The sequence below is a fragment of the Ranitomeya imitator genome, chromosome 9 (assembly GCF_032444005.1).
Source record: "Ranitomeya imitator isolate aRanImi1 chromosome 9, aRanImi1.pri, whole genome shotgun sequence".
In the NCBI taxonomy this organism is placed as follows: domain Eukaryota; kingdom Metazoa; phylum Chordata; class Amphibia; order Anura; family Dendrobatidae; genus Ranitomeya; species Ranitomeya imitator.
In genome coordinates, this window is record NC_091290.1 from 106,480,577 (window position 1) to 106,502,726 (window position 22,150).

The 22,150-nt window shown below is 47.4% G+C and overlaps 1 protein-coding gene across 2 annotated transcripts in view; it reads right to left on the reverse strand.

Moving 5' to 3' along the window:
* Positions 1-276: 276 nt before the first annotated feature.
* CHD9 (chromodomain helicase DNA binding protein 9) overlaps positions 277-22,150 on the reverse strand; it is a 143,232-nt gene continuing 121,358 nt past the window's right edge. The window contains exons 33-39 of one of the 2 annotated variants that reach the window (XM_069740558.1): positions 14,634-14,858; positions 12,989-13,154; positions 7,081-7,223; positions 6,204-6,428; positions 4,557-4,685; positions 3,912-4,016; positions 277-1,298 (exon numbers count right to left, since the gene is read on the reverse strand). In XM_069740558.1, the coding sequence (XP_069596659.1) occupies positions 411-1,298; positions 3,912-4,016; positions 4,557-4,685; positions 6,204-6,428; positions 7,081-7,223; positions 12,989-13,154; positions 14,634-14,858 (1,881 nt within the window). In that variant the 3' untranslated portion in view covers positions 277-410. Of the gene's footprint in view, positions 1,299-3,911; positions 4,017-4,556; positions 4,686-6,203; positions 6,429-7,080; positions 7,224-12,988; positions 13,155-14,585; positions 14,859-22,150 lie in introns of both variants that reach the window. The other variant, XM_069740556.1, reaches the window with a different exon arrangement.

Here is a 22,150-nt window from a genome sequence, read left to right on the forward strand (position 1 = left end):
TACAGCTCTTAGAGAGCACTTTTTTATTTTTCCTTTTTTGTCGGTTTTTTTTTCTATTTTTTTTCTCCATAAAATTACCCCCCCCCCCCCGTCCCCTTCCCGCAAACAAAAAATTAATGCCTTTTGCTGCGATTTTCTCGCAGCGCGACGTCTATTTTCTCATTATTACATACAAGTTCGTCTCTGAGAGATCTTTGCATGCAAAAAAAACGTTTTCTTAAAACGCCATTTGCATCTTCAGAACAAATACTGAAATGTTCCTCCTGTCTGGAAAAAAAAAATCCTTTGATGCAGTTATTACAGATATTTCCAAGTAAAACGATTTTAGGCGGGAGAGGGGGTCCAAAAGGCTTCTTTTTTATCTTTTCTTTTTTTTATTAAATATAATTTAAGTGCAAGTTCAGTAAGGTTCAGTCTTCCTCCGAAGAGTCTGAGTCTTCAGATGAAGACGACGAGGGGCTGTTGGATCCTGATGAAGGGTCTGCCTTCTCAGAACCTTCGTCTGTGCTGTTCTCGTTTTGGGAGCCCCCCTGTGTTGCAGCTTTTTCTTCCCGAGTCTGGGCGGCGGGAGGAGACGGTGGTGGTACTGCTGCCGAATCCGAGACTGGAACGGGATCAGTGTTCTTCTTATTATTAGTATTTTGTACATCAAAAACACTGGTCTGGGGCACAGCTGGGATGTGAAGATTAAGGCTTGGAGTGAGGAGCATCCCTGGGTAGAGTATGTTAGGTAACAACAATGGGTTAATCGATAAGGAGCCTGCCTGTAGTGCGGCCCCCATGGACGTGGAAGGAGGGCTCGAGGTTTGCTTGCTTTTGTCCTCTGCCGGAGATATCGTCCTCTCTTTATTGTTATCGGCTTCTTTGCTATCCTTTGTGCAGTTCTTCTCCTTGCCTTTGGCGCAGGGTTGGGAGGACTTATTCAGTAGGCTTCCCATGCCCAGCAGATTGGGCAATCCAGCCATGCCAGACAGCAGCATAGGGAACATGGCAGCCATGTTTTTCGCATCGCCGCCAGTTGTAGAGAGGCCGGTGGGTAAACCTATTAATCCCGCTGTTAACTGCAGAGACTGGAGGTTCTGGAAGTTCTGCTGTAGGGCTTGATAGCTGGCCAGATCCATGCTCTGGATCAGCCCATTAGCGAGCAGAGGGTTGACATTCACCGAGTTGCCTGCAGTGGCGGCAGCAGCGGTGGCCTTGGCAATCTCGCTTTTCGGCCTTCTCCCCCTTCGGCTCACTTCCTCGCGCACCACTGGACCAGTTAAGATACGATCAAACATGCTATCCGGGAGAAAACCCTGCGAGAGAGAAGAATAAAGACAATGGCGTCAATTCTTTGTATTTCATCCACTCAAGACAACCGTCAACTCTGCGCTACACCAGACTCTGCCCACTCTCCTCTACACCAGACTCTGCCCACTCTGCGCTACACCAGATTCTGCCAACTCTGCGCTACACCAGATACTGCCAACTCTGCGCTACACCAGATTCTGCCCACTCTGCGCTACACCAGATACTGCCAACTCTGCGCTACACCAGATTCTGCCAACTATGTGCTACACCAGATACTGCCTGCTCTGCGCTACACCAGATTCTGCCAACTATGTGCTACACCAGATACTGCCAACTCTGCGCTACACCAGATTCTGCCCACTCTGCGCTACACCAGATACTGCCAACTCTGCGCTACACCAGATTCTGCCAACTATGTGCTACACCAGATACTGCCTGCTCTGCGCTACACCAGATTCTGCCAACTATGTGCTACACCAGATACTGCCAACTCTGCGCTACACCAGATTCTGCCAACTATGTGCTACACCAGATACTGCCAACTCTGCGCTACACCAGATACTGCCAACTATGTGCTACACCAGATTCTGCCAACTCTGCGCTACACCAGATTCTGCCAACTATGTGCTACACCAGATACTGCCAACTCTGCGCTACACCAGATTCTGCCAACTATGTGCTACACCAGATACTGCCAACTCTGCGCTACACCAGATTCTGCCAACTATGTGCTACACCAGATACTGCCAACTCTGCGCTACACCAGATTCTGCCAACTATGTGCTACACCAGATACTGCCTACTCTGCGCTACACCAGATACTGCCAACTCTGCGCTACACCAGATTCTGCCAACTATGTGCTACACCAGATACTGCCTACTCTGCGCTACACCAGATACTGCCCACTCTGCGCTACACCAGATTCTGCCAACTCTGCGCTACACCAGATACGGCCAACTCTGCGCTACACCAGATACGGCCAACTCTGCGCTACACCAGATTCTGCCAATTCTGTGCTACACCAGATACTGCCCACTATGTGCTACACCAGATACTGCCCACTCTGTGCTACACCAGATACTGCCTACTCTGCGCTACACCAGATACTGCCTACTCTGTGCTACACCAGATACTGCCCACTATGTGCTACACCAGATACTGCCCACTCTGTGCTACACCAGATACTGCCAACTATGTGCTACACCAGATACTGCCCACTATGTGCTACACCAGATACTGCCCACTCTGCGCTACACCAGATTCTGCCAACTCTGCGCTACACCAGATACGGCCAACTCTGCGCTACACCAGATACGGCCAACTCTGCGCTACACCAGATTCTGCCAATTCTGTGCTACACCAGATACTGCCCACTATGTGCTACACCAGATACTGCCCACTCTGTGCTACACCAGATACTGCCTACTCTGCGCTACACCAGATACTGCCTACTCTGCGCTACACCAGATACTGCCAACTATGTGCTACACCAGATACTGCCCACTCTGTGCTACACCAGATACTGCCAACTATGTGCTACACCAGATACTGCCCACTATGTGCTACACCAGATACTGCCTACTCTGCGCTACACCAGATTCTGCCAATTCTGTGCTACACCAGATACTGCCTACTCTGCGCTACACCAGATACTGCCTACTCTGCGCTACACCAGATACTGCCCACTATGTGCTACACCAGATACTGCCCACTCTGTGCTACACCAGATACTGCCAACTATGTGCTACACCAGATACTGCCCACTATGTGCTACACCAGATACTGCCTACTCTGCGCTACACCAGATTCTGCCAATTCTGTGCTACACCAGATACTGCCCACTATGTGCTACACCAGATACTGCCTACTCTGCGCTACACCAGATACTGCCTACTCTGTGCTACACCAGATTCTGCGAACTCTGCGCTACACCAGATACTGCCTACTCTGCGCTACACCAGATTCTGCCCATTATCTGGTTGTTACACCAGCTAAAGGACATTGGGTGACTGTCAGCTGACCGCCATCCTGTGTACGCTATAAAAAAACGCTGCCAGACTTCTCTGCCAGCAGCTTATCAATCCATGGACATGCCCGATCGACATCTTCCTTAACGATCAGTTTTCCGGTGTCCAGGGCCATGTACACATGAAAAAAAAAGAAACTTTGTGACATATCTTCTCAGAGAAATCTCCTTCTAGACTGATGTCTTCAGTGCATACGGACTTCCCCATTACGGAGATCGAAGACGACGGTTGGTGCTCATGACATTCTATGGAGAACTGTAACAGAATGTCTGCCCTTACCTCCTCCCCCATCCTCTGCGTTTTAATTTTATTAGCACCAACTATCAACTCCTATCAGTAAAGGGAAGAGCTGTAATCCCTGAAGACAGATTTTACCCCTGGATTGAGTGAGAGATCTCTCTGATCAGATACATCACAGTTGCTTATTTTCAGGTGCACTATTGACTTATGAAATAAAATGAGAATGATGGTTACTGCAAGCGGAAACGCATTGGTCAACCTGCGGTTTTCCAGATGTTGCCACACTACAAGACCCAGCAATGTAACAGCTGGGGAATCAGTGAATAGATATCTTGAAGGTCTTTACTTACAGATTGCTTTACGACATCCCCCCACTCAGGAGCCACGCCGTACTCTGGATTCTCCTTCAGGAAGCGGCACAGGTCTTTCATAGGAGGAGCAAATGCACCGCCAACCTAAAGAGAGAGGAGGGTTAGTGCCTGCAAGATAGACCAAAACCGACCCGATTATGTCGGATCAAATACAACATGGACGTCCTACTGAGGGTTCATGTAGACATCCACAGATCGCAGCGGGTCTACTGACCGGAGCGCGACTGCCTCATGTATTTCTAGGAGGTGTCACGCTTGGGAGACCCGCGGCCAGCTCGTGAAGTGGTGGTCAGTGCTGGGACCGATCTGCCCAGACATCTGCATGAGCCTTATGAAGAACACATGATGCTGGTAGTGTTCATCACAGACCGTTGCTTTCATATGGGAGCAATGCGATCTGCCAATCGATGCCGATCTGGCTCATTTTTACAGGAGAAGTCACATATTTCAATGGACACATGAAGGGTCAACCATGTCCAACATAGATGGGCAGGATAGGAGAGTCCAGAGCCAGGGGCCCCTCTGTGCCATGTGTGGTCAGCACACAGTCCGCCATATTGTAGAAACGTCTGTAGGGGACCAGAATGGCGGCCGGGAGCCTTACTAGGCCGCTCTCCCACGTACCTTCCGGGCATTCCTCTTGTTGATGAGCTGGACGCGCTCCTCTCCGGTGAGGCTGTTCACATCCAGCTTGGTGGGATTCCGGCAGCGGTGCCTCTTCTGCTTGGGTCTGCCATCATGAAGCTGCATCCTCTATAAAAGACACAAATTTACAGGGCATTGATATCGTAATTAACCACTTCAGGACTGGGACATTTTACGGTTCCTGTCCAGACATATTTTGGGTGTTATTGTACACCCCAGGACATGATGTTTTGATTGACTCTTATTACAATGTTGCGGCGGCCAAAAAAACGTAATTCTGTCATTGTTATTTTTTTTCTTTTTACACTGATCGGATTAATTTACTTTATATTTTCATAGACCGGACATTTCTGAATGCAGTGATACCAAATGTGTATTTCCTTTTTTTTTTCATTGTTTTATTTTTAATGGGATAAAAGCGGGGTGATATGAACTTTTGTGCATTTTTTAAATATTTTTAAACTCTTTTTTACTTTATTTAACAGGCCCCTTGAAGCACCGATCGCCCGATCACCTGTGATATATATAGCAGTGCTTTAGCTGTGTAAAATCACAATCTCAGCGGTCACAGAAAGATCATGATGACAGGCACGGGGGTCTTCTGAAGACCCCCAGCTGTTATAACAATGAATCGGCGCCCCGCAATCACGAGACAGGGGTCCGATAGGCGGTACTTGTGACGCGCTTCCGGCCGGCGCGTTTTAAAAGCCGATGTCAGTCATTGACAGCGGCATTTAACTGGTTAACAGCCGCACCCTCGGCTGTTAGAGGCATTTGATGGCAGATTAAATCAGCCATCAAGTGCGGGGAAAGATGCGGGCTCAGTGAGTGAAACTGCATCAAAGGAAGGGACACGGCCGATGACATAAATATACGTCATGAGTCATGAAGGGGTTAAAACGGCTCAATTTTTTTTCTTGTTCGTATGCTCAAAAAGGTTTGCCTCTTTTTTTTTCATGATATGTAGAGCTTCACTTTTATATTTTATTTACCGGTATGTCTATTTCTCCAATTCTTTTTTCATTTTTTTGTTCATTGATTTTATGCATTGTTTACCCTTCATAAGGCCTTAAAAGATATTTGGGAGCATTTTATCATATTAATAAATTCTTTTTGTAACTGATTTTCCTTGTAACTGGGGCTGGTATATTCTTTACTGGGAAAATTCAGCCTCCCTCTGCATAGCAGAGCTTACTAGGACCCAATTTCTCCCGCTCTCCCTACAACCAGGTCAGATAATAGCTGGGTTTGGATGAGAAAACGCTGTCATTGCTTCCCACACTGTATACACAATGCTTGTTCAGTGCTGTGTATACAGCGATCAGGTAGGCAGAGATTGTAATAAACCATCTCTGCCTTCTCTAATGGGGAGTCTGGCTGTGTCTGACAGTCATCTCCTTGCCCCTGCAGCTGCAGGATCTTTTTCAAGCAGTTTAGTCTGCACTGACATTTTAGAGTGTCAGTGCAAAGTAAAGGGAGGACCGCCCGGATGTTTATAGCCTATGGGTGGTCCAGAAGTAATTACACCACCATTCACTTTTTTTTTTTTTTTTTAAAGCTAGTGCTTCTACTATCCTCATATCACGCAATAATATAATGATACAAATGATGTATAAGGAAACGTACAGGAATGAAGGCTCCCAAGTCTTCCACGTAGCCCGGATGAGCCTTGAGCCAGCTTTCTAGATCCCTTCTCTTTGGAGCATCGTCTCCTGCTAGCCTCGTGCCATCTTTTAAATTAATAACAGGGACAGGGCTGTCGGCATCCAGTGCTCCGGGAAGTTGGGGGCCAGAGGGGAGCTGTGGGCGAGATGCAGGTTGTGACGGGGAGGGGGTCACAGCTTGTTTTACCTGGAATAAAGGGAATGACAATTTTTCTAATACAATATTACCCCAAAAACAGGAATGTTATTTTTAAATGTCCTTCTAGAAAGTTAAGTATAGTAGTAAATTTTCCCTCTAACTTCTCCCACTAGTCAGCATGTATAAAAATATAGCAAAAATCACTCATTATTCAACTCATGACATCTTCCCAGGCTATTGAAAATGAAATAGCTTTGGTCTAATTGGCTGTCTGCCCGAGACGTCATCGATAGCTGTGCAGGGCTGGACAGTACAGCTCCGACAACTGTTTAATGGCCACTCCCTGGCAAGTCAGATTCCATTCAAATAAATGTAGAGCTGATCTGCAGTACCCAGCAGCGGCCACTACACGGCTGATGGGTCCGTGCTGTTCAGCTCTGAGACTGCTTACATCTGTAGAGCTGAGAAGACTTTATCATGGGGTGTGGGACCCTCACTGTCTTAATACCGCTGACCCAACCAGAGGGCCCGACAGGGCAGGAAGATCAGAGGGCACTCGCGCACCATGACAATGGGTGAGCTGCTGCAATATCAGTACGTACATAGCTCAGGATTGTGCGTCAATCATCAGAGATGATACTGCCAGCAAATAAGACAGTGGCCTACATCTCTCATAAAACATCCATCTTCCAGGACTTACATGATTGAGCAGCTTATTTCTGTTCATATACAGGATATCAACACCCTCCACGTTCTTCCTCCTTCCTCTTCTTCTCTTGATGACAGGCTGGGCATCTGTCCCCATGCCGTTCACATTGGAACTTGGCACCATATTGTGAGAACCTTAGAAAAGATGAGCATAAAGATTAGAATAATTACACTTTACTGCTAAGGTCAAAGGGCAGAAGAAGTAAAGGCTCATATGCCTGTAACATTATTCTTATGAGATGTCAGTGGTTCCAGAGTTAATCAACATGTCAGTAGCATTACGTGTCAGGAACCAATCTTCATGCCTTCAATTATTTTGAGATCTCCTGCTCCAGGATCCAAGCTTTTCCCCCTAAGTGGATCAATGTGGGTCTGAGATGACTGGGACCCCCACTGATCCTGAGAATGGTCTCCATTTATTCATTCAGAAAGTCCATAGAGAATGAAAAGAGTGGGGGTGGGGATGCACAGCCACCATTCCAATCTGATGGGACATTTCAGAATTTCGCTCTTGTAATCAGGTGGGGGGGGGTCACAGCTATCTGACTTCTACAGATCCCCAAGTTACCACCCATCCTTAGAATCGGTGATAACTTTTTTTTTTAAATGATCAAGAAACGGTTTTATTGAAGTACAAACGTAAGAATATGGAAAGTACCAGATCAGGAATTACAGTGATATTTACAAAAAGTAAAAGGCACATTAGCATACAGCATATGAAAAGAGCACGGACTTCAGATCTTGGTTATAAATGAAAATAACCCTTTACCCCAATCTGTGAATTCCCACCCAACGACCCCCCACCCTTGTTTGGAATGCAAACCAATGAAATAACATACAAACAAGTTTTCAGTGCCCAAGAATAGAGAAGTTTTCTCTCCGGTGGTACAAGGCTTATCCGAGAGTAAACTATCAAAGATCACATCTCTAGCGAGTGCTTCGGATACCACTGTAGGGCATATCATCCAGTCTCCCCTCAGCTTCCAAAATTTGGCTGTGACCCCCCTCTTAGTATAAGCCCTTTTCTCTGTTAGGATAGCAGTATTTAGGCACAGGACCACCTCTAGTGTAGGTGGGGTGCTGGACGGCCAATGTTTAGAGATAGACTTTCTTGTGTGGTAGAGATTTTTTGATATAGCCAGTTGTAATGGAGGAGAAGCTTCATTAAGTCCCACACCAACTAAAAGCAAGGTTTGGGTTTAAGTGGCAGTCAAATGTTATATAACTCTCTAACCAGCCTACTCACGTTGTCCAATAATAGGCCCCCAAATTTATGGAATGACCAGAACATATGGACCAAATCTGCCCCTTCATTACATCTTGGACAGTGGTGGTCCAATGTCCCCTATATCCCTTTCCCATCTAGACCTGATCAAGACCATAGGATCCCTTAAAATATTTGATAGCAATTTTTTTTTACATTAATCAGGCCTCTAGTTGTTTTTAAAACATAGTCCAGAAGCCCATTGCAAGAAATGGTGAGATCAGATATACCTTCCTAGGCCCTTCAAGAGTGCCATAACTGTAGACATTTGTTGTACAAGTCAGCGGTTCACAACTGGAACGTTTGCTTTAGGCGATCAAATGTGTCCGTCCAAATATAACTGATATATTAGCCCTTGTTTCTTCCATTCCCCAAACCCTTCTAGATGAGAGCTCCCTCAAACCCGTTATTCCATATAGAAGTATATTTAGAGTAGGCCCTCATGCCTCACAGTTTTTTACAGGTACACCACTTATGTATCAGAGCCAGGGTCGGGCATTACTGGATTTGGCTTTGAGTATATCTGACTGTAGGAGTTCCAAAAGATTATTGCCTCTCCCCAGGTATATAAGTACCACAGCCCCTACATCCATAGTCTTCTCAACTGCCCCTCCCCTGAAATGCTCCCATGCATTAGGAAGGGCTAAGCCGCCCTGATCCTTGGACAACTCTAATGTTTCCAGCTTTATTCTAGGGACGCCCTTTATCCAAATCAGGTACCGGAAGATATTATGCATTTTTTTTAAACCATTGCTTTGGGAACTAGAAAGAAAACCCCATAAAAAGATATATACTTTATTTGAATAACCAAAAAATGAAAAAATAGGTATAAAAACCCACAAAAAAGTCCCTATCAAATGTATACAGTCCTAAGAAAAGAGGACAAAGGATCCCCCACAGATAACCTTAATGCAAGCTGGTAGAATAAAGATAGACTGTGTGATGCAATCTGTGATATATTTAAAGCATCCGTAAGGGTGACTGATATAGGTGCAGCATATCCCTTCCGGCTACAAAAATAAATACCTACACGCTGATCCTGCCTAGATGCGGAGGTTGGCACCCTAAGAAATATCGAGAATGGCGCCCCCGCTCGTACGATGACTCTCCCTGATCTCCTATCTACTTACTATAAGGGATAGAAATAGAAACAGAAGGCCAGATGGCTGTAGTTAACTTGTATAGATATGTGATCCCACAAAAACAACCCCTCCCCTCAAATGTGATGTGAGGTAAAGGGATAGGATCTATACATACATCAAGCGCACAAACTATATACAAAAAACCGAATAAGTCTACCAGTGCTTATAATACAAGAAACATAGCAAATGCTACAACCCTAGATGCATATAAAAATATCAGGACTGATTCAAGCAATGCATATAAACCATATAGATACAAAAAATGGCGCGCTACCACATACATCCAGATATATAGTACCTAGATATTTTCAACAGTGTGAACAATACAACTGATGCATAACACAGCAATGAGAAAAAAAAAAAAAAAAAAAAAAATTTTTAATATAATTTTTTGATATACTCATCTGCTGCACCAAATAGTTCACAACTGAAGATCATTCCAGATGTAGTGGCCAGACACACGATAAACGCGCAGATAACATCTCCAAAACACCTCTCGACGCGTTTCCCCCAATCCAAACTGGGTTCATCAGGAGAGACCAGATATGTACATGGCAAAGATTGAAATGATAGGGCAGCCTATAGGGCAGTTTTTGTGGGATCACATATCTATACAAGTTAACTACAGCCATCTGGCCTTCTGTTTCTATTTCTATCCCTTATAGTAAATAGATAGGAGATCAGGGAGAGTCATCGTACGAGCGGGGGCGCCATTCTCGATATTTCTTAGGGTGCCAACCTCCGCATCTAGGCAGGATCAGCGTGTAGGTATTTATTTTTGTAGCCGGAAGGGATATGCTGCACCTATATCAGTCACCCTTACGGATGCTTTAAATATATCACAGATTGCATCACACAGTCTATCTTTATTCTACCAGCTTGCATTAAGGTTATCTGTGGGGGATCCTTTGTCCTCTTTTCTTAGGACTGTATACATTTGATAGGGACTTTTTTGTGGGTTTTTATACCTATTTTTTCATTTTTTGGTTATTCAAATAAAGTATATATCTTTTTATGGGGTTTTCTTTCTAGTTGTTAAACGTTTCTATTTTCCCTTGGAGCATTTGTTAATTTGGTAAACCGACCATTGCTTTGGGATCCAAACATGAGAATTATGTGGGGCAAGGAGTTCAGAGGGCATAAGGCACGTATTAATGAGGCTTTTTCTGCCAAGGGCAGAGAGGGGTACTTTCCCCCATGCTCTGACTTTATTTCTTCAATTTCCCCCATGCTTGACTTTTTCTTCACTTTCCCCCATGCTCCGGACTTTATTTCTTCACTCTCCCCCATGCTCCAGACTTTATTTCTTCACTCTCCCCCATGGTCCGACTTTATTTCTTCACTCTCCCCCATGCTCCGGACTTTATTTCTTCACTCTCCCCCATGGTCCGACTTTATTTCTTCACTCTCCCCCATGCTCCGGACTTTATTTCTTCACTCTCCCCCATGCTCCGGACTTTATTTCTTCACTCTCCCCCATGCTCCGGACTTTATTTCTTCACTCTCCCCCATGCTCCAGACTTTATTTCTTCACTCTCCCCCATGGTCCGACTTTATTTCTTCACTCTCCCCCATGCTCCGGACTTTATTTCTTCACTCTCCCCCATGGTCCGACTTTATTTCTTCACTCTCCCCCATGGTCCGACTTTATTTCTTCACTCTCCCCCATGGTCCGACTTTATTTCTTCACTCTCCCCCATGCTCCGGACTTTATTTCTTCACTCTCCCCCATGCTCCAGACTTTATTTCTTCACTCTCCCCCATGGTCCGACTTTATTTCTTCACTCTTCCCCATGGTCCGACTTTATTTCTTCACTCTTCCCCATGGTCCGACTTTATTTCTTCACTCTCCCCCATGGTCCGACTTTATTTCTTCACTCTCCCCCATGGTCCGACTTTATTTCTTCACTCTTCCCCATGGTCCGACTTTATTTCTTCACTCTCCCCCATGGTCCGACTTTATTTCTTCACTCTTCCCCATGGTCCGACTTTATTTCTTCACTCTCCCCCATGGTCCGACTTTATTTCTTCACTCTCCCCCATGCTCCGGACTTTATTTCTTCACTCTCCCCCATGGTCCGACTTTATTTCTTCACTCTCCCCCATGCTCCGGACTTTATTTCTTCACTCTCCCCCATGGTGCGACTTAATTTCTTGACTTTACTAGAGGATTCAGGTTTACAGGGATGTAGTCATTAACCTCGCTTGTAACAAATGCCTGGGGATTTGAACTTTTGCACCATTTTACATCTAACCTCAACAAATCTACCATCAGTGTCTTTAAATGAGTCAATATGCCTAAATGGGATAATTCTATGCACAGTTAGGCTGAGCCCCCTGAGTAAATAGGATGAAATGAATGTAAGGTGTATCCCAACTAGGTCCTGTGTATCTGATTGATAGTGTTGTTTGTTAGATGGGTCTCCTGTAACCCTATTATTGAAGGGCTGAATCTTTTTATATAGTCAATGATTACAAATCTTTTGGAACGGTTGCTCAACTCATTAATATTCAAAAAATAAAATCGTCATAGTACCCCTCTTTAAGAACGCCCATGAAGGAAGATGACTCTTCCCCCCCACCACCCATTTATGTTGTAAACCTGTCCTTACTAGTAAGGGATGGGGCTCAAGCAAACCTTTAACCACTTGCAAAGGAAGGAGCTCAATAAACAGTATACCATTCTGTTAGTGTCTTGCTGGAGGACCTGCCGCACTAATGAAAGTAAGTGCCACAGAGGTTTGGACCAAAAATACGAGCGACAATAGTACTACTGTCCACATAGTAACATTACATGAGGCCTGAGTCCAGCAACGTGGAGATAATTGGCAAGTAGTGAAGAGAATGACGGGGTTTTCATAGCTGTAACTGGCACACCAGATGGTTTCAAGACATGGAATGGAAATAGTGGGAAAATATGCAAACCATGGAGTATCTAGACATGCTGAGCAAATATAGGAGGTTGGTATCTAGACATGATGAGCAAATCTAGTGTAGAAGGTTGATATCTAGACATGCTGAGCACATAGAAGGTTGGTAACTAGACATGTTGAGCACATAGAAGGTTGGTAACTACACATGTTGAGCACATAAAAGGTTGGTAACTACACATGTTGAGCACATAAAAGGTTGGTAACTACACATGTTGAGCACATAGAAGGTTGGTAACTAGACATGTTGAGCACATAGATGGTTGGTATCTAGACATGCTGAGTAACTACACATGTTGAGCACATAAAAGGTTGGTATCTAGACATGTTGAGCACATAGAAGGTTGGTATCTAGACATGTTGAGCACATAGAAGGTTGGTATCTAGACATGCTGAGTAACTAGACATGCTGACCACATAGAAGGTTGCTATCTAGACATGATGAGTACATCTAGAAGGTTGGTAACTAGACATGCTGAGCACATAGAATACATCTTGCAGTCATGAACTGAAATTCTAATGATCCAAACCGAAATATTAATGCTTTCCCATTTCACCACGTACCTGACGCTGGAGTAGACTTGGGAAAGGTTACGAGGCTGGCCTCTGACGCATTCTGAAGATCTTGTAGTCGAGCCAAATACTGCTGCTGCCCCATTCCTTCCTCACTGTCAAGCGGTCGTTTTTGAGGAATCCCTTGTTTCTGAAATGTTAATTTCAAGCCGCCTTCCTGAAAAAAAAAGGACAGGTCTGTGTTATCAGAATACCGCACGATATACGGCCTCACATCTTCCACATGTCACATAAATTCCTGTGACCAAACCTCAAGCTGACAGCTCCATAACACTCGCCAGATAGAAAAGCGGAAGCATTTACTTCTCCACACACCAGATGTCATTCTAGGGATGCCTCGCCTCTGGAAATCTATCTGCGCCTCTTCAGGGTCACAACTGGTCTTTAGCTTTCAGGAGTGACGGGTTATGGAGACAAGAAGACTATCTCATTGAGCAGGCCCTCATCTGGGTGACACGAGGAAAGTTTCCAGTTTTATGCAAATAAAGCCACCAGTGTATAATCCACAGCTTTTCCTCCATGAATAGAATCATTCAAAAGACAGACAATTACACTGATTATTCCTGGTAACGAGCCCTGCACCAGGTTTTCACCTTAAACGTGACAGCAAGCAGAGATCCTTAAAATGGCGTGGACCTCTAACAAAGTATATTATACATTTAGCTTTATTTCTATAAAATCAGAAAACAACCAAATCATAGCAAGGAACCAAAGTTGAAAATACAGCTACTGCTTGGAGTGTTTGTGCCCATCCTATACCCAAAGTCTTACACGGTGCCCAGTGACCGAGGGGCCCTGTACCCAAAGTCTTACACAGTGCCTATCACCAGTGTGAGGCAGCTCTTTTCTGTTTCTAAATAGAAGTCATTGAGAAAATTGTGCGGAACACTCCCTAATGTCCACCGAAAGGGCCAGAAACTTGGTGCAATTCTGGCATATAGAGAAAGACCCCACAAGCCTCTACAGTCACTGTGAAAACATGAGATCTTGCGCTCTGCACTAACCAGCAAGTAACCACAATCCATGCGGCAGCGCTAGGTTAGTGCGAGGCACGAGATCTCGCCCTTCTCTTTAAATCCCATTTTCAAGATGTCAGATGCAAAGCTTTTAAGGCCTAGGACACATTGTATTAGTGGCACTGTTGGTCGTACATTCTCTTGAGTTCTATGTAACACAAAGCGTGCACTCCCTTGGCTAAAGAAATGCAGCTTGCTAAAAAGAAAAACACAGGTCACTGCAAAGCATGTGGATGCGCACACCGAAAATAGTCAAAACAGCCAAATGTAGGAACGAAAAACACACAAAAATCCCATCATTGTGAACTGAGGCAGTGCAATAAAAATAGCACCTTATGGAAGCACAAAAAAAAAAAGCTGGGAAGCTTTAATGTTTGCATTTGTTCATATTAATATTTGGCAAGTCGAAAGCGCAATGAGCTTAAAACTGGCAAAAAAAACCCAACCCCCTGCAAGATCTGCCTTGAAAATAGGTGTTAAATAGGAAGAAAGAGCAGCCAGCCAACTTGGAAATGAGCATGCTGCACACAGCAACCAGGTCCCAGGGCAAGAAAAAGAAAAAATAAACATACGTCATTGATTTTCACTGTAAACTCCTTTTCTTGTACATGCTTCTTCACCTTTGACATCTGTTGCGATTGGTTGCTTTCTTCCTTGATGGGAGCGCACGTGGGGGGCTGAGCTCCGGGGTCACTGTACTCGGTGGCAGCCCCAGGACTGTCCAGTAGTTTGGTGGTATAGAAGGACGCCACACTGGTGCCATCATAGTTCTTTCGTGTAGCGGGCCATTTCCCTTTCAATACTACCTGGCAAATGCTGTCCAGCCTGTTTATTATCACCCGATCCTGCAAGAAAAAATGGTATTATAGGAGGTTTGTTAGAAATAATGGGATATGGCAGGACAATATTTGCCAAGCTGCAGACCCAATGAGAGAACGTTGTGGGCATGCTCTGTGCTCTATGCAAAGGTCACTGTGCAGAGAGGGGGGAGGAGATAAGTTATGGTCACCGCGCCTCTGTTAACTGGTGTGATCATATGTTAGCTCTATCTGCTCCAAATATGATGTCTAATAAATAGGGATTTTTGTGTACTCACCGTAAAATCCTTTTCTCCGAGCCATTCATTGGGGGACACAGGACCGTGGGTGTAAGCTGCTGCCACTAGGAGGCTGACACTAAGTAAATACAAAAAGGGTTAGCTCTTCCTCTGGAGTATACACCGCCCACTGGCTCCGGATAATACCAGTTTGTAGCAAAGCAGTAGGAGATTAACAAGATTTAACCGTAGGAACAACATGTCAGAGACTAAAACACTTATCATAGGCAACAAGCCAAAACAAAGGTGGGTGCTGTGTTCCCCAATGAGTGGCTCGGAGAAAAGGATTTTACGGTGAGTACACAAAAATCCCTATTTCTCCATCGCCACATTGGGGGACACAGGACCGTGGGACGTCCAAAAGCAGTCCCTGGGTGGGAAATAACAACCCAACAGTGTAAACTTATGGCACCTGCTGTCTACAGGTGCGCTACCGCTGCCTGCAGAATACACCTACCCAGGCTTGCATCTGAAGATGCCCGAGTATGGACATTGTAATGCTTTGAAAAGGTGTGCAGCCTAGACCAGGTCGCAGCTTTGCAAACCTGCTCTGCAGACGCTTGATTCCGAATGGCCCAGGAGGCACCCACCGATCGAGCGGAGTGTGCTTTGAGGCCCGCAGGGATAGGCTTGCCTCTGACGCGGTAAGCCTCTTGAATAGTCGACCGAATCCATCTGGCGATTGTCGACTTAGAAGCGGCCAGTCCCTTCCGGTGTCCCGCCGGGAGCACGAACAGAGCATCAGTCTGTCGAAAAGATGCCGTCCTGGACACGTACTTCCTGAGAGCTCTAACAAGATCCAAGGAGTGAAGAGCCTTCTTCACGCGGTGCGTTGGAGTGGGGCAAAGGGATGGAAGTACGATATCCTCAATGAGGTGGAAGGAAGAGACCACCTTCAGGAGGAAAGTAGGGGACGGTCTGAGGACCACCTTGTCCCGGTGGAACATAAGTAACGGCTTCCGACAGGAAGGGGCCAACTCCAAGACTCGTCTGATCGAGATAATAGCGACGAGAAAGGTCACCTTCCATGAAAGAAGAGATAGAGAGATGTCCTGCAACTGCTCAAAGAGAGATTCCTGCAGGACACCAAGGAACAGATTAAGGTCCCAAGCCTCTAGAGGCGGTCTGTAGGGAGGCACGACGTGAGACTCCCTGAAAGAATGTTCTGACCTGAGGTTTGGAAGCAATTGTTCGTTGAAAAAGGACTGACAAGGCCGAGACCTGCCCTTTAAGGGAACTCGGCGAAAGCCCCAAGTCCAGACCAGATCGGAGGAAATCCAGGATGGTAGGGATGTTGAAAACCATCAGAGGTCGACCTCTGCTTCTGCACCAATCAAAGAAGATTCTCCAGGTCCGATGGTAGATGCGCGATGACACCTGCTTTCGGGCATTGAGCAAGGTAGAAACTACCTCACGGGAAAAACTCACTTGAGTCAGAGCCCAGTATTCAATGGCCATGGCGTCAAGCACAGGGCCCCTGAGTTCTGGTGGTAGATCGGGCCCTGAGAAAGTAGATCTGGTAGGTGCCAAGGAACGTCTGTGATGAGCTGGACCAGCTCTGCATACCACGCCCGGCAATCCGGGGCGATGAGAATTACAGGGACACCCTTTACCCTGATCTTCCTGATGACTCTGGGAAGCAGGGGCAAGGGGAAAACAGGTAAGGGAGGCGAAACTGACTCCAAGGAAGGACTAGGGCGTCCGCCCTGATTGCTCTGGGATCCCGGGACCGGGCCACAAACTGAGGTACCTTGGCATTGAACCAGAAAGCCATCAAGTCTATGTTCTGAGTACCCCAACGAAGGCAGATTTGTTGGAATATGTCCTGATGGAGAGACGACTCTCCTGAGGCAAGACCTTGCCGGCTGAGGAAATCTCTGGCCCAATTCTCCACTCCTGGAATGTGAACGGCCGATATGAGGGTGTGGTTGTGTTTGGCCCAGCCAAGGATGTGCTCTACCTCGTGCATTGCAGCTCTGCTGCGGGTGCCCCCCTAATGATTTATATAAGCCACTGCCGTGGCATTGTCCGACTGGATACGGATGGGGTGGCCTGCAAGGAGATGATGGAACCGCTTTAGGGACAGCGGAATCGCACGTATCTCCAGGATATTGATTGGAAGACGAGACTCGTGATGAGTCCAGGTTCCCTGCGCAGTGTGATGGCGAAAGACCGCTCCCCAGCCTAGCAGGCTGGCATTGGTAGTGACTACCAGCCAATGGACTGAGAGGAAGGACCTCCCTTGGAGAAGAGAGGATCGGAGCATCCACCATTGGAGTGTCTGCTTGACCTGAGGAGAGAGAGGACACAGTCAAGGGAAAACGAAGTCCCGTCCCATGCGTCCAGCAGAGCGTGCTGGATGAGACGGAGGTGTAGTTGCGCAATGGAATTGCCTCCATTGCGGCCACCATCTTCCCGAGAATCCTCATGCCGAAATGGATGGAACAGGGGGACGGCTGAAGAAGCTTCCAGATTCCCTGTTGAATAGCCAGGACCTTGTCCCGAGGAAAAAGCACCAACCCTATGGAGGTGTCCAGGGTCATGCCCAGGAAGGAGATCTGTTGAGCTGGAACAACAGGAGATGACTTTTTTAAATTGATCAACCAGCCCAGCCGAGAAAGAGTATCCAAGGAAATGCGGACGCACTCCTCGCAGGCTGGGAAAGATGGGCCTTTGACCAGTAAGTGTTCTAGGTAGGGAAGCACGACTAGACCCCGAAAATGCAGAATGGCCATGACCGCTGTGAAAACTCTGGGGGCGGTGGTGAGGCTGAAAGGCAAGGCTGTGAACTGAAAATGTTCCTCTCCGACAGCGAAGCGAAGAAACCTGTGATGATGTGGGAAGATTGGGATGTGGAGCTACGGATCCCAGATGTCGATGGATGCTAAGAACTCGCCGTGTTCCATCGGGGCAATGACGGAACGGAGAGATTCCATCCTGAAATGACGGACTTTGACAAATCTGTTCAAGAGCTTTAGGTCCAGGATGGTTCTTACTGTTCCATCCTTTTTGGGGACCATAAACAGATTTGAATAAAAAACGCAGAACCTTTCGTCCTCTGGGACAGGGACAATCACTCAGTCTTGTCGAAGCGACTGGATGGCCTGGGAAAAAGCCCGAGCGCGCATTCCCGCTTCGAGAGGGTGGGAAGCGAAAAACCGGGTTGGAGGGGGAAAGGAAAAATCGATTTTGTAACCAGAGGACACCAGATGTCACGGAGTTACCACAACAGAGCAGTACCAGAAGACCATGGCGTCTGACGGCTTTTGCTTCTTCGCTGAGAAGAAGCACTTCTCCTGTGTATTAAAAGGTGTTTTGTTTTAGGGGTTAATAGGCCAGGTGGAAATTCCTGCTTTCAGCTGTGCTCGGTTAGCCACTCCTCTCTCCTATAAAAGCTAGGCCTTCTGGTCAGATCTTTGTCTGAGATAGCACATGCTTGATAGACCTGGAGTAGTGAGGAGATGGTGTTTGGAGAGCTGGAGGAATTTATTGTGCGACAGTTGTATGGTTTGTATGCTTGGAAAATTCCTCATCCTTACCTGCTTTATTTACCTTCCCCGTCCTTCACACCCTGGTGGATACCTTTGTTATTTGTGAGAGCATATTTTGTGTGAGTGGAGTTTTCTTTTTACCCTTGTCTTTGTTCCCCTGTTGGTCGGGTTGGTGTACTGTTGTACACGGTAGCGCCTCTCTTCCCCGGGTGGGGAGGGGGACAGGCGCAGGGCGGCAGTCAGGAGATAGGGCGAGGGCGGAGGCCCCGGCATCCTCGCCATCTGACGTATCCCGGGGAACAGGGCGAGTTAGGGCGTCCCCTAGAGCTAGGGCCAGGTGCCCCTGGTCCCAGTTTACTCGCCAGTCCAATCGTGACACCAGATCCCTGACCCACTCGTCGTGAACGACTGCGAGCCAGGCATGACGAAACAAGAGAAGGCGTCCGCCTATTTTGCTGGTGTCGTCCGGACGAGATTGCGAGTCATTTAGAAGAAGATGGTTGGGGTCTGGATCCCCTGGACCTAGACCGTGTGGAGCGGCCCCACCAGGAATGGTTGGGCCTGTATGAAGCCTGAGGGCTTTTGTCTCTGCCGGCGCAGCGCCCCGAACCAGGGGAACTGGCTGAGGAATGCCCTGCGTAAGTTCCATGAAAGGGCCAAAAACGAGCCTGCGGCTGTCGTCGGAACGGTTGCCTGAATCTCTGCTCGGGAAGGGAAGTACTTTTTCCCCCCGTAGCGTCTGAAATCAGTTTGTCCAGCTTTTCACCAAATAGACGGCCACCGAGATATGGCAGAGACGTGAGGGACTTTTTAGATAAGGAGTTCGCTCGCCAGTTCCTCAGGCATAGCGCTCTCCTAATTGCCACAGCGTTTGAAGCCGTAAGTGCAGAGCAGTTCGCCGCGTCCAGGGAAGCGTTTACTAAGTAATTGCCAGCCAAGGAAATTTGACTTGCTAGCTCCGCTATGTCAGAAGGAAGTCACTGTTCTGTAAGGCCTTATGCACAGAGTCTGCCCAACAAGTCACAGCTTTGGCTACCCAGGTAGCAGCGAAGGAGGGAAAGAGTGCCGAGCCTGAAGCCTCAAAAGCTGAACGGGCGAGACTGTCAACTAGGCGGTCTGTGGGATCTTTGATAGAAGATCCGTCCGGCACGGATAGGATAGTTTTAGAGGACAAATGTGAGACAGGAGGATCCACAGGAGGGGATTCTGTCCATTGTTTGTGGAGATCAGGAAAAAAAAGGATATTTGGACTCCAGAGATCTCTGACCCTGAAAGCGTTTGTCTGGACGCTCCCTATGTCGCTGGACTATGTCCTGGAACTCCGGGTGATTGACAAACACCCTGTGAGTACGTTTGGTCCTTTTGAAAGACACCGAATTATCCGTACTGGAGGTCGCCGGTTCCTCATCAACCTGAAGGGACTGGTTGACGGCCTCAATGAGACTATCTATAGTGCTCTGATAACCTGGCGACTCCAGATCTAGAGGCCCATCAGACTCAGGATCAGAGTCCTGGTCGGAAGAGGTGCCTGGGGAGCGAGAGCGGGAAGCGGAGCTAACGGACGCCGAGGCACCAGAGGGCCTGGTGTTGTGAATTCTGCTTTTGGGCTCCCTCCGGTGGTTGTAGGTGGTAATGCAGTTGTCTCTGAGTCGCAGTTCTGGCCAGGTGTATCTGCTGATTGCAGTTCTGACTGGAGTATTTAGGTTTGCAGGACTCATTAGTCCTTGCCAGTTGTCAATGTTTCTTGGGAAGTGTTGGATCTTTGTCTGGCTTCTCCTGCTTAGCTGCCAATTCAGCAAAGATAAGTGTCTGTTTCTTTTTCTATGGCACACAAGCTGTGTGCTTGTTTTTTGATTGTATTCCTGCTCTGAGTTTAGTAGTCTCTGGAGTTGCAGATATACGTTCCACGTCTTTAGTTAGATGGAGGAATTTTTGTATAATCTGCTGTGGATATTTTTGGAAGGGTTTTAATACTGACCGCACAGAACTCTGTCCTATCCTTTCCTATTTTAGCTAGAGTGGCCTCTTGTGCTAAATACTGTTTTCTGACTGTGTGTCTTTCCTCTCCTGCTCACAGCCAATATTTGTGGGGGGCTGCCTATCCTTTGGGGTTCTGCTCTGAGGCAACATAGTATTCCTATTTCCATCTTTAGGGGTATTTAGTCCTCCGGCTGTGTCGAGGTGTCTAGGATTGTTAGGCACACCCCACGGCTACTTCTAGTTGCGGTGTTCAGATCAGGATTTGCAGTCAGTATAGTTACCACCTACTCCAGTGAAAGTTTTCATGCTGCTCCAAGGTCACCGGATCATAACAGCCTGGGGGACGAGCTATGGACGCTCTTCCTAGATGGCCGCTTGTGCTTAGAATGAGAGTGGCCCCTGCAGGCTGAAGATTCTGCAGCCGTAGGGGAAACATTCTGAATAGGCCGATTAGTGGTCCTGCTCCTGGTTGGATCCTGGAGGGACTCAATAGCTTTAGTCAAAGAAGCCATAGATTGCGAAAGTGACAAAGACCTCTCAGGGGGACTGGTCACCACAGGCTCGTTTGCGGCAGGGGGCTCCTGAGCGCATTTAGGGTCGCAAGCATTACAGAGCGGAGCAGTATGCCCGCTTGGTAGTGCAGCCTGACAGGAGGTGCATGAAGTGAAGAACATTGTATGTGTTTTTGCAGACTTTTTGAGTTTAGGCAGAGACATGTTGTCAGTTAACCTGCATGCAGGGCTGTGGGGCACCTGTGCAGCTAGAAGGCCTGTGTAAGCGTGCAGCGCACCTACCCAGGTCCTGTGGCAGCGCTGTGACCGAGAAGGTGCAGCCGGCGTCCAGAAGGTTTCCTCGCATCAAAAATGGCGCCGAGAGTTTGTGGGGCGCTTCTCGCAGTGTGCGAGAAGCGCTGAACCGGTGGGCGGGCCCTCGCGTGCGACCCACGCTGTGGGCGGAATGCGGCCTAGCTGAGGCCGGAACCGGGGACTAGATTAGCGGTGCCCGGCCGCAAAAAGCAGCCGAGCCCGCGGTGCGCTCGGGAAACCCCCCCGCCACCCTCACCGCTTGTGTCCTCTTCAGGCGAGGTATGAGGGGGGGTGCAGTCAACCTCGATCCGCCGGCCTCTTGATGAGGGGGTGGAGAGGGACTGGGAAGCTCCTTGCCGCACCGCTGTTCTTCAGTGGTGGTGTAGAGGGACGGCGGCCGGACTGTGCTCATGGGAAGGTGGTCTCTGTGTATCCTAAGGGTTCGCTACCCTAGGATTTCACAGGGCTAGTTCTCGGACAAACATCCCACGTCGCAGGAGAGAGTACAGGGAGTAAACTCGCCGTGCTCGCCTGTTGATGTTTCGGGGGAGATCGGCCCCCTTAAAAGGGTCCGTCGCCCCCTTCATCCTCTTGTGCAAAGTTAAAAATAAAAATAAGAACGTCTGGAAAAAAACAGACGCAGTGTGCCTCCTACGGACACTAAGCGAGAACTGGTATTATTCGGAGCCAGTGGGCGGTGTATACTGCAGAGGAGGAGCTAACCCTTTTTGTATTTACTTAGTGTCAGCCTCCTGGTGGCAGCA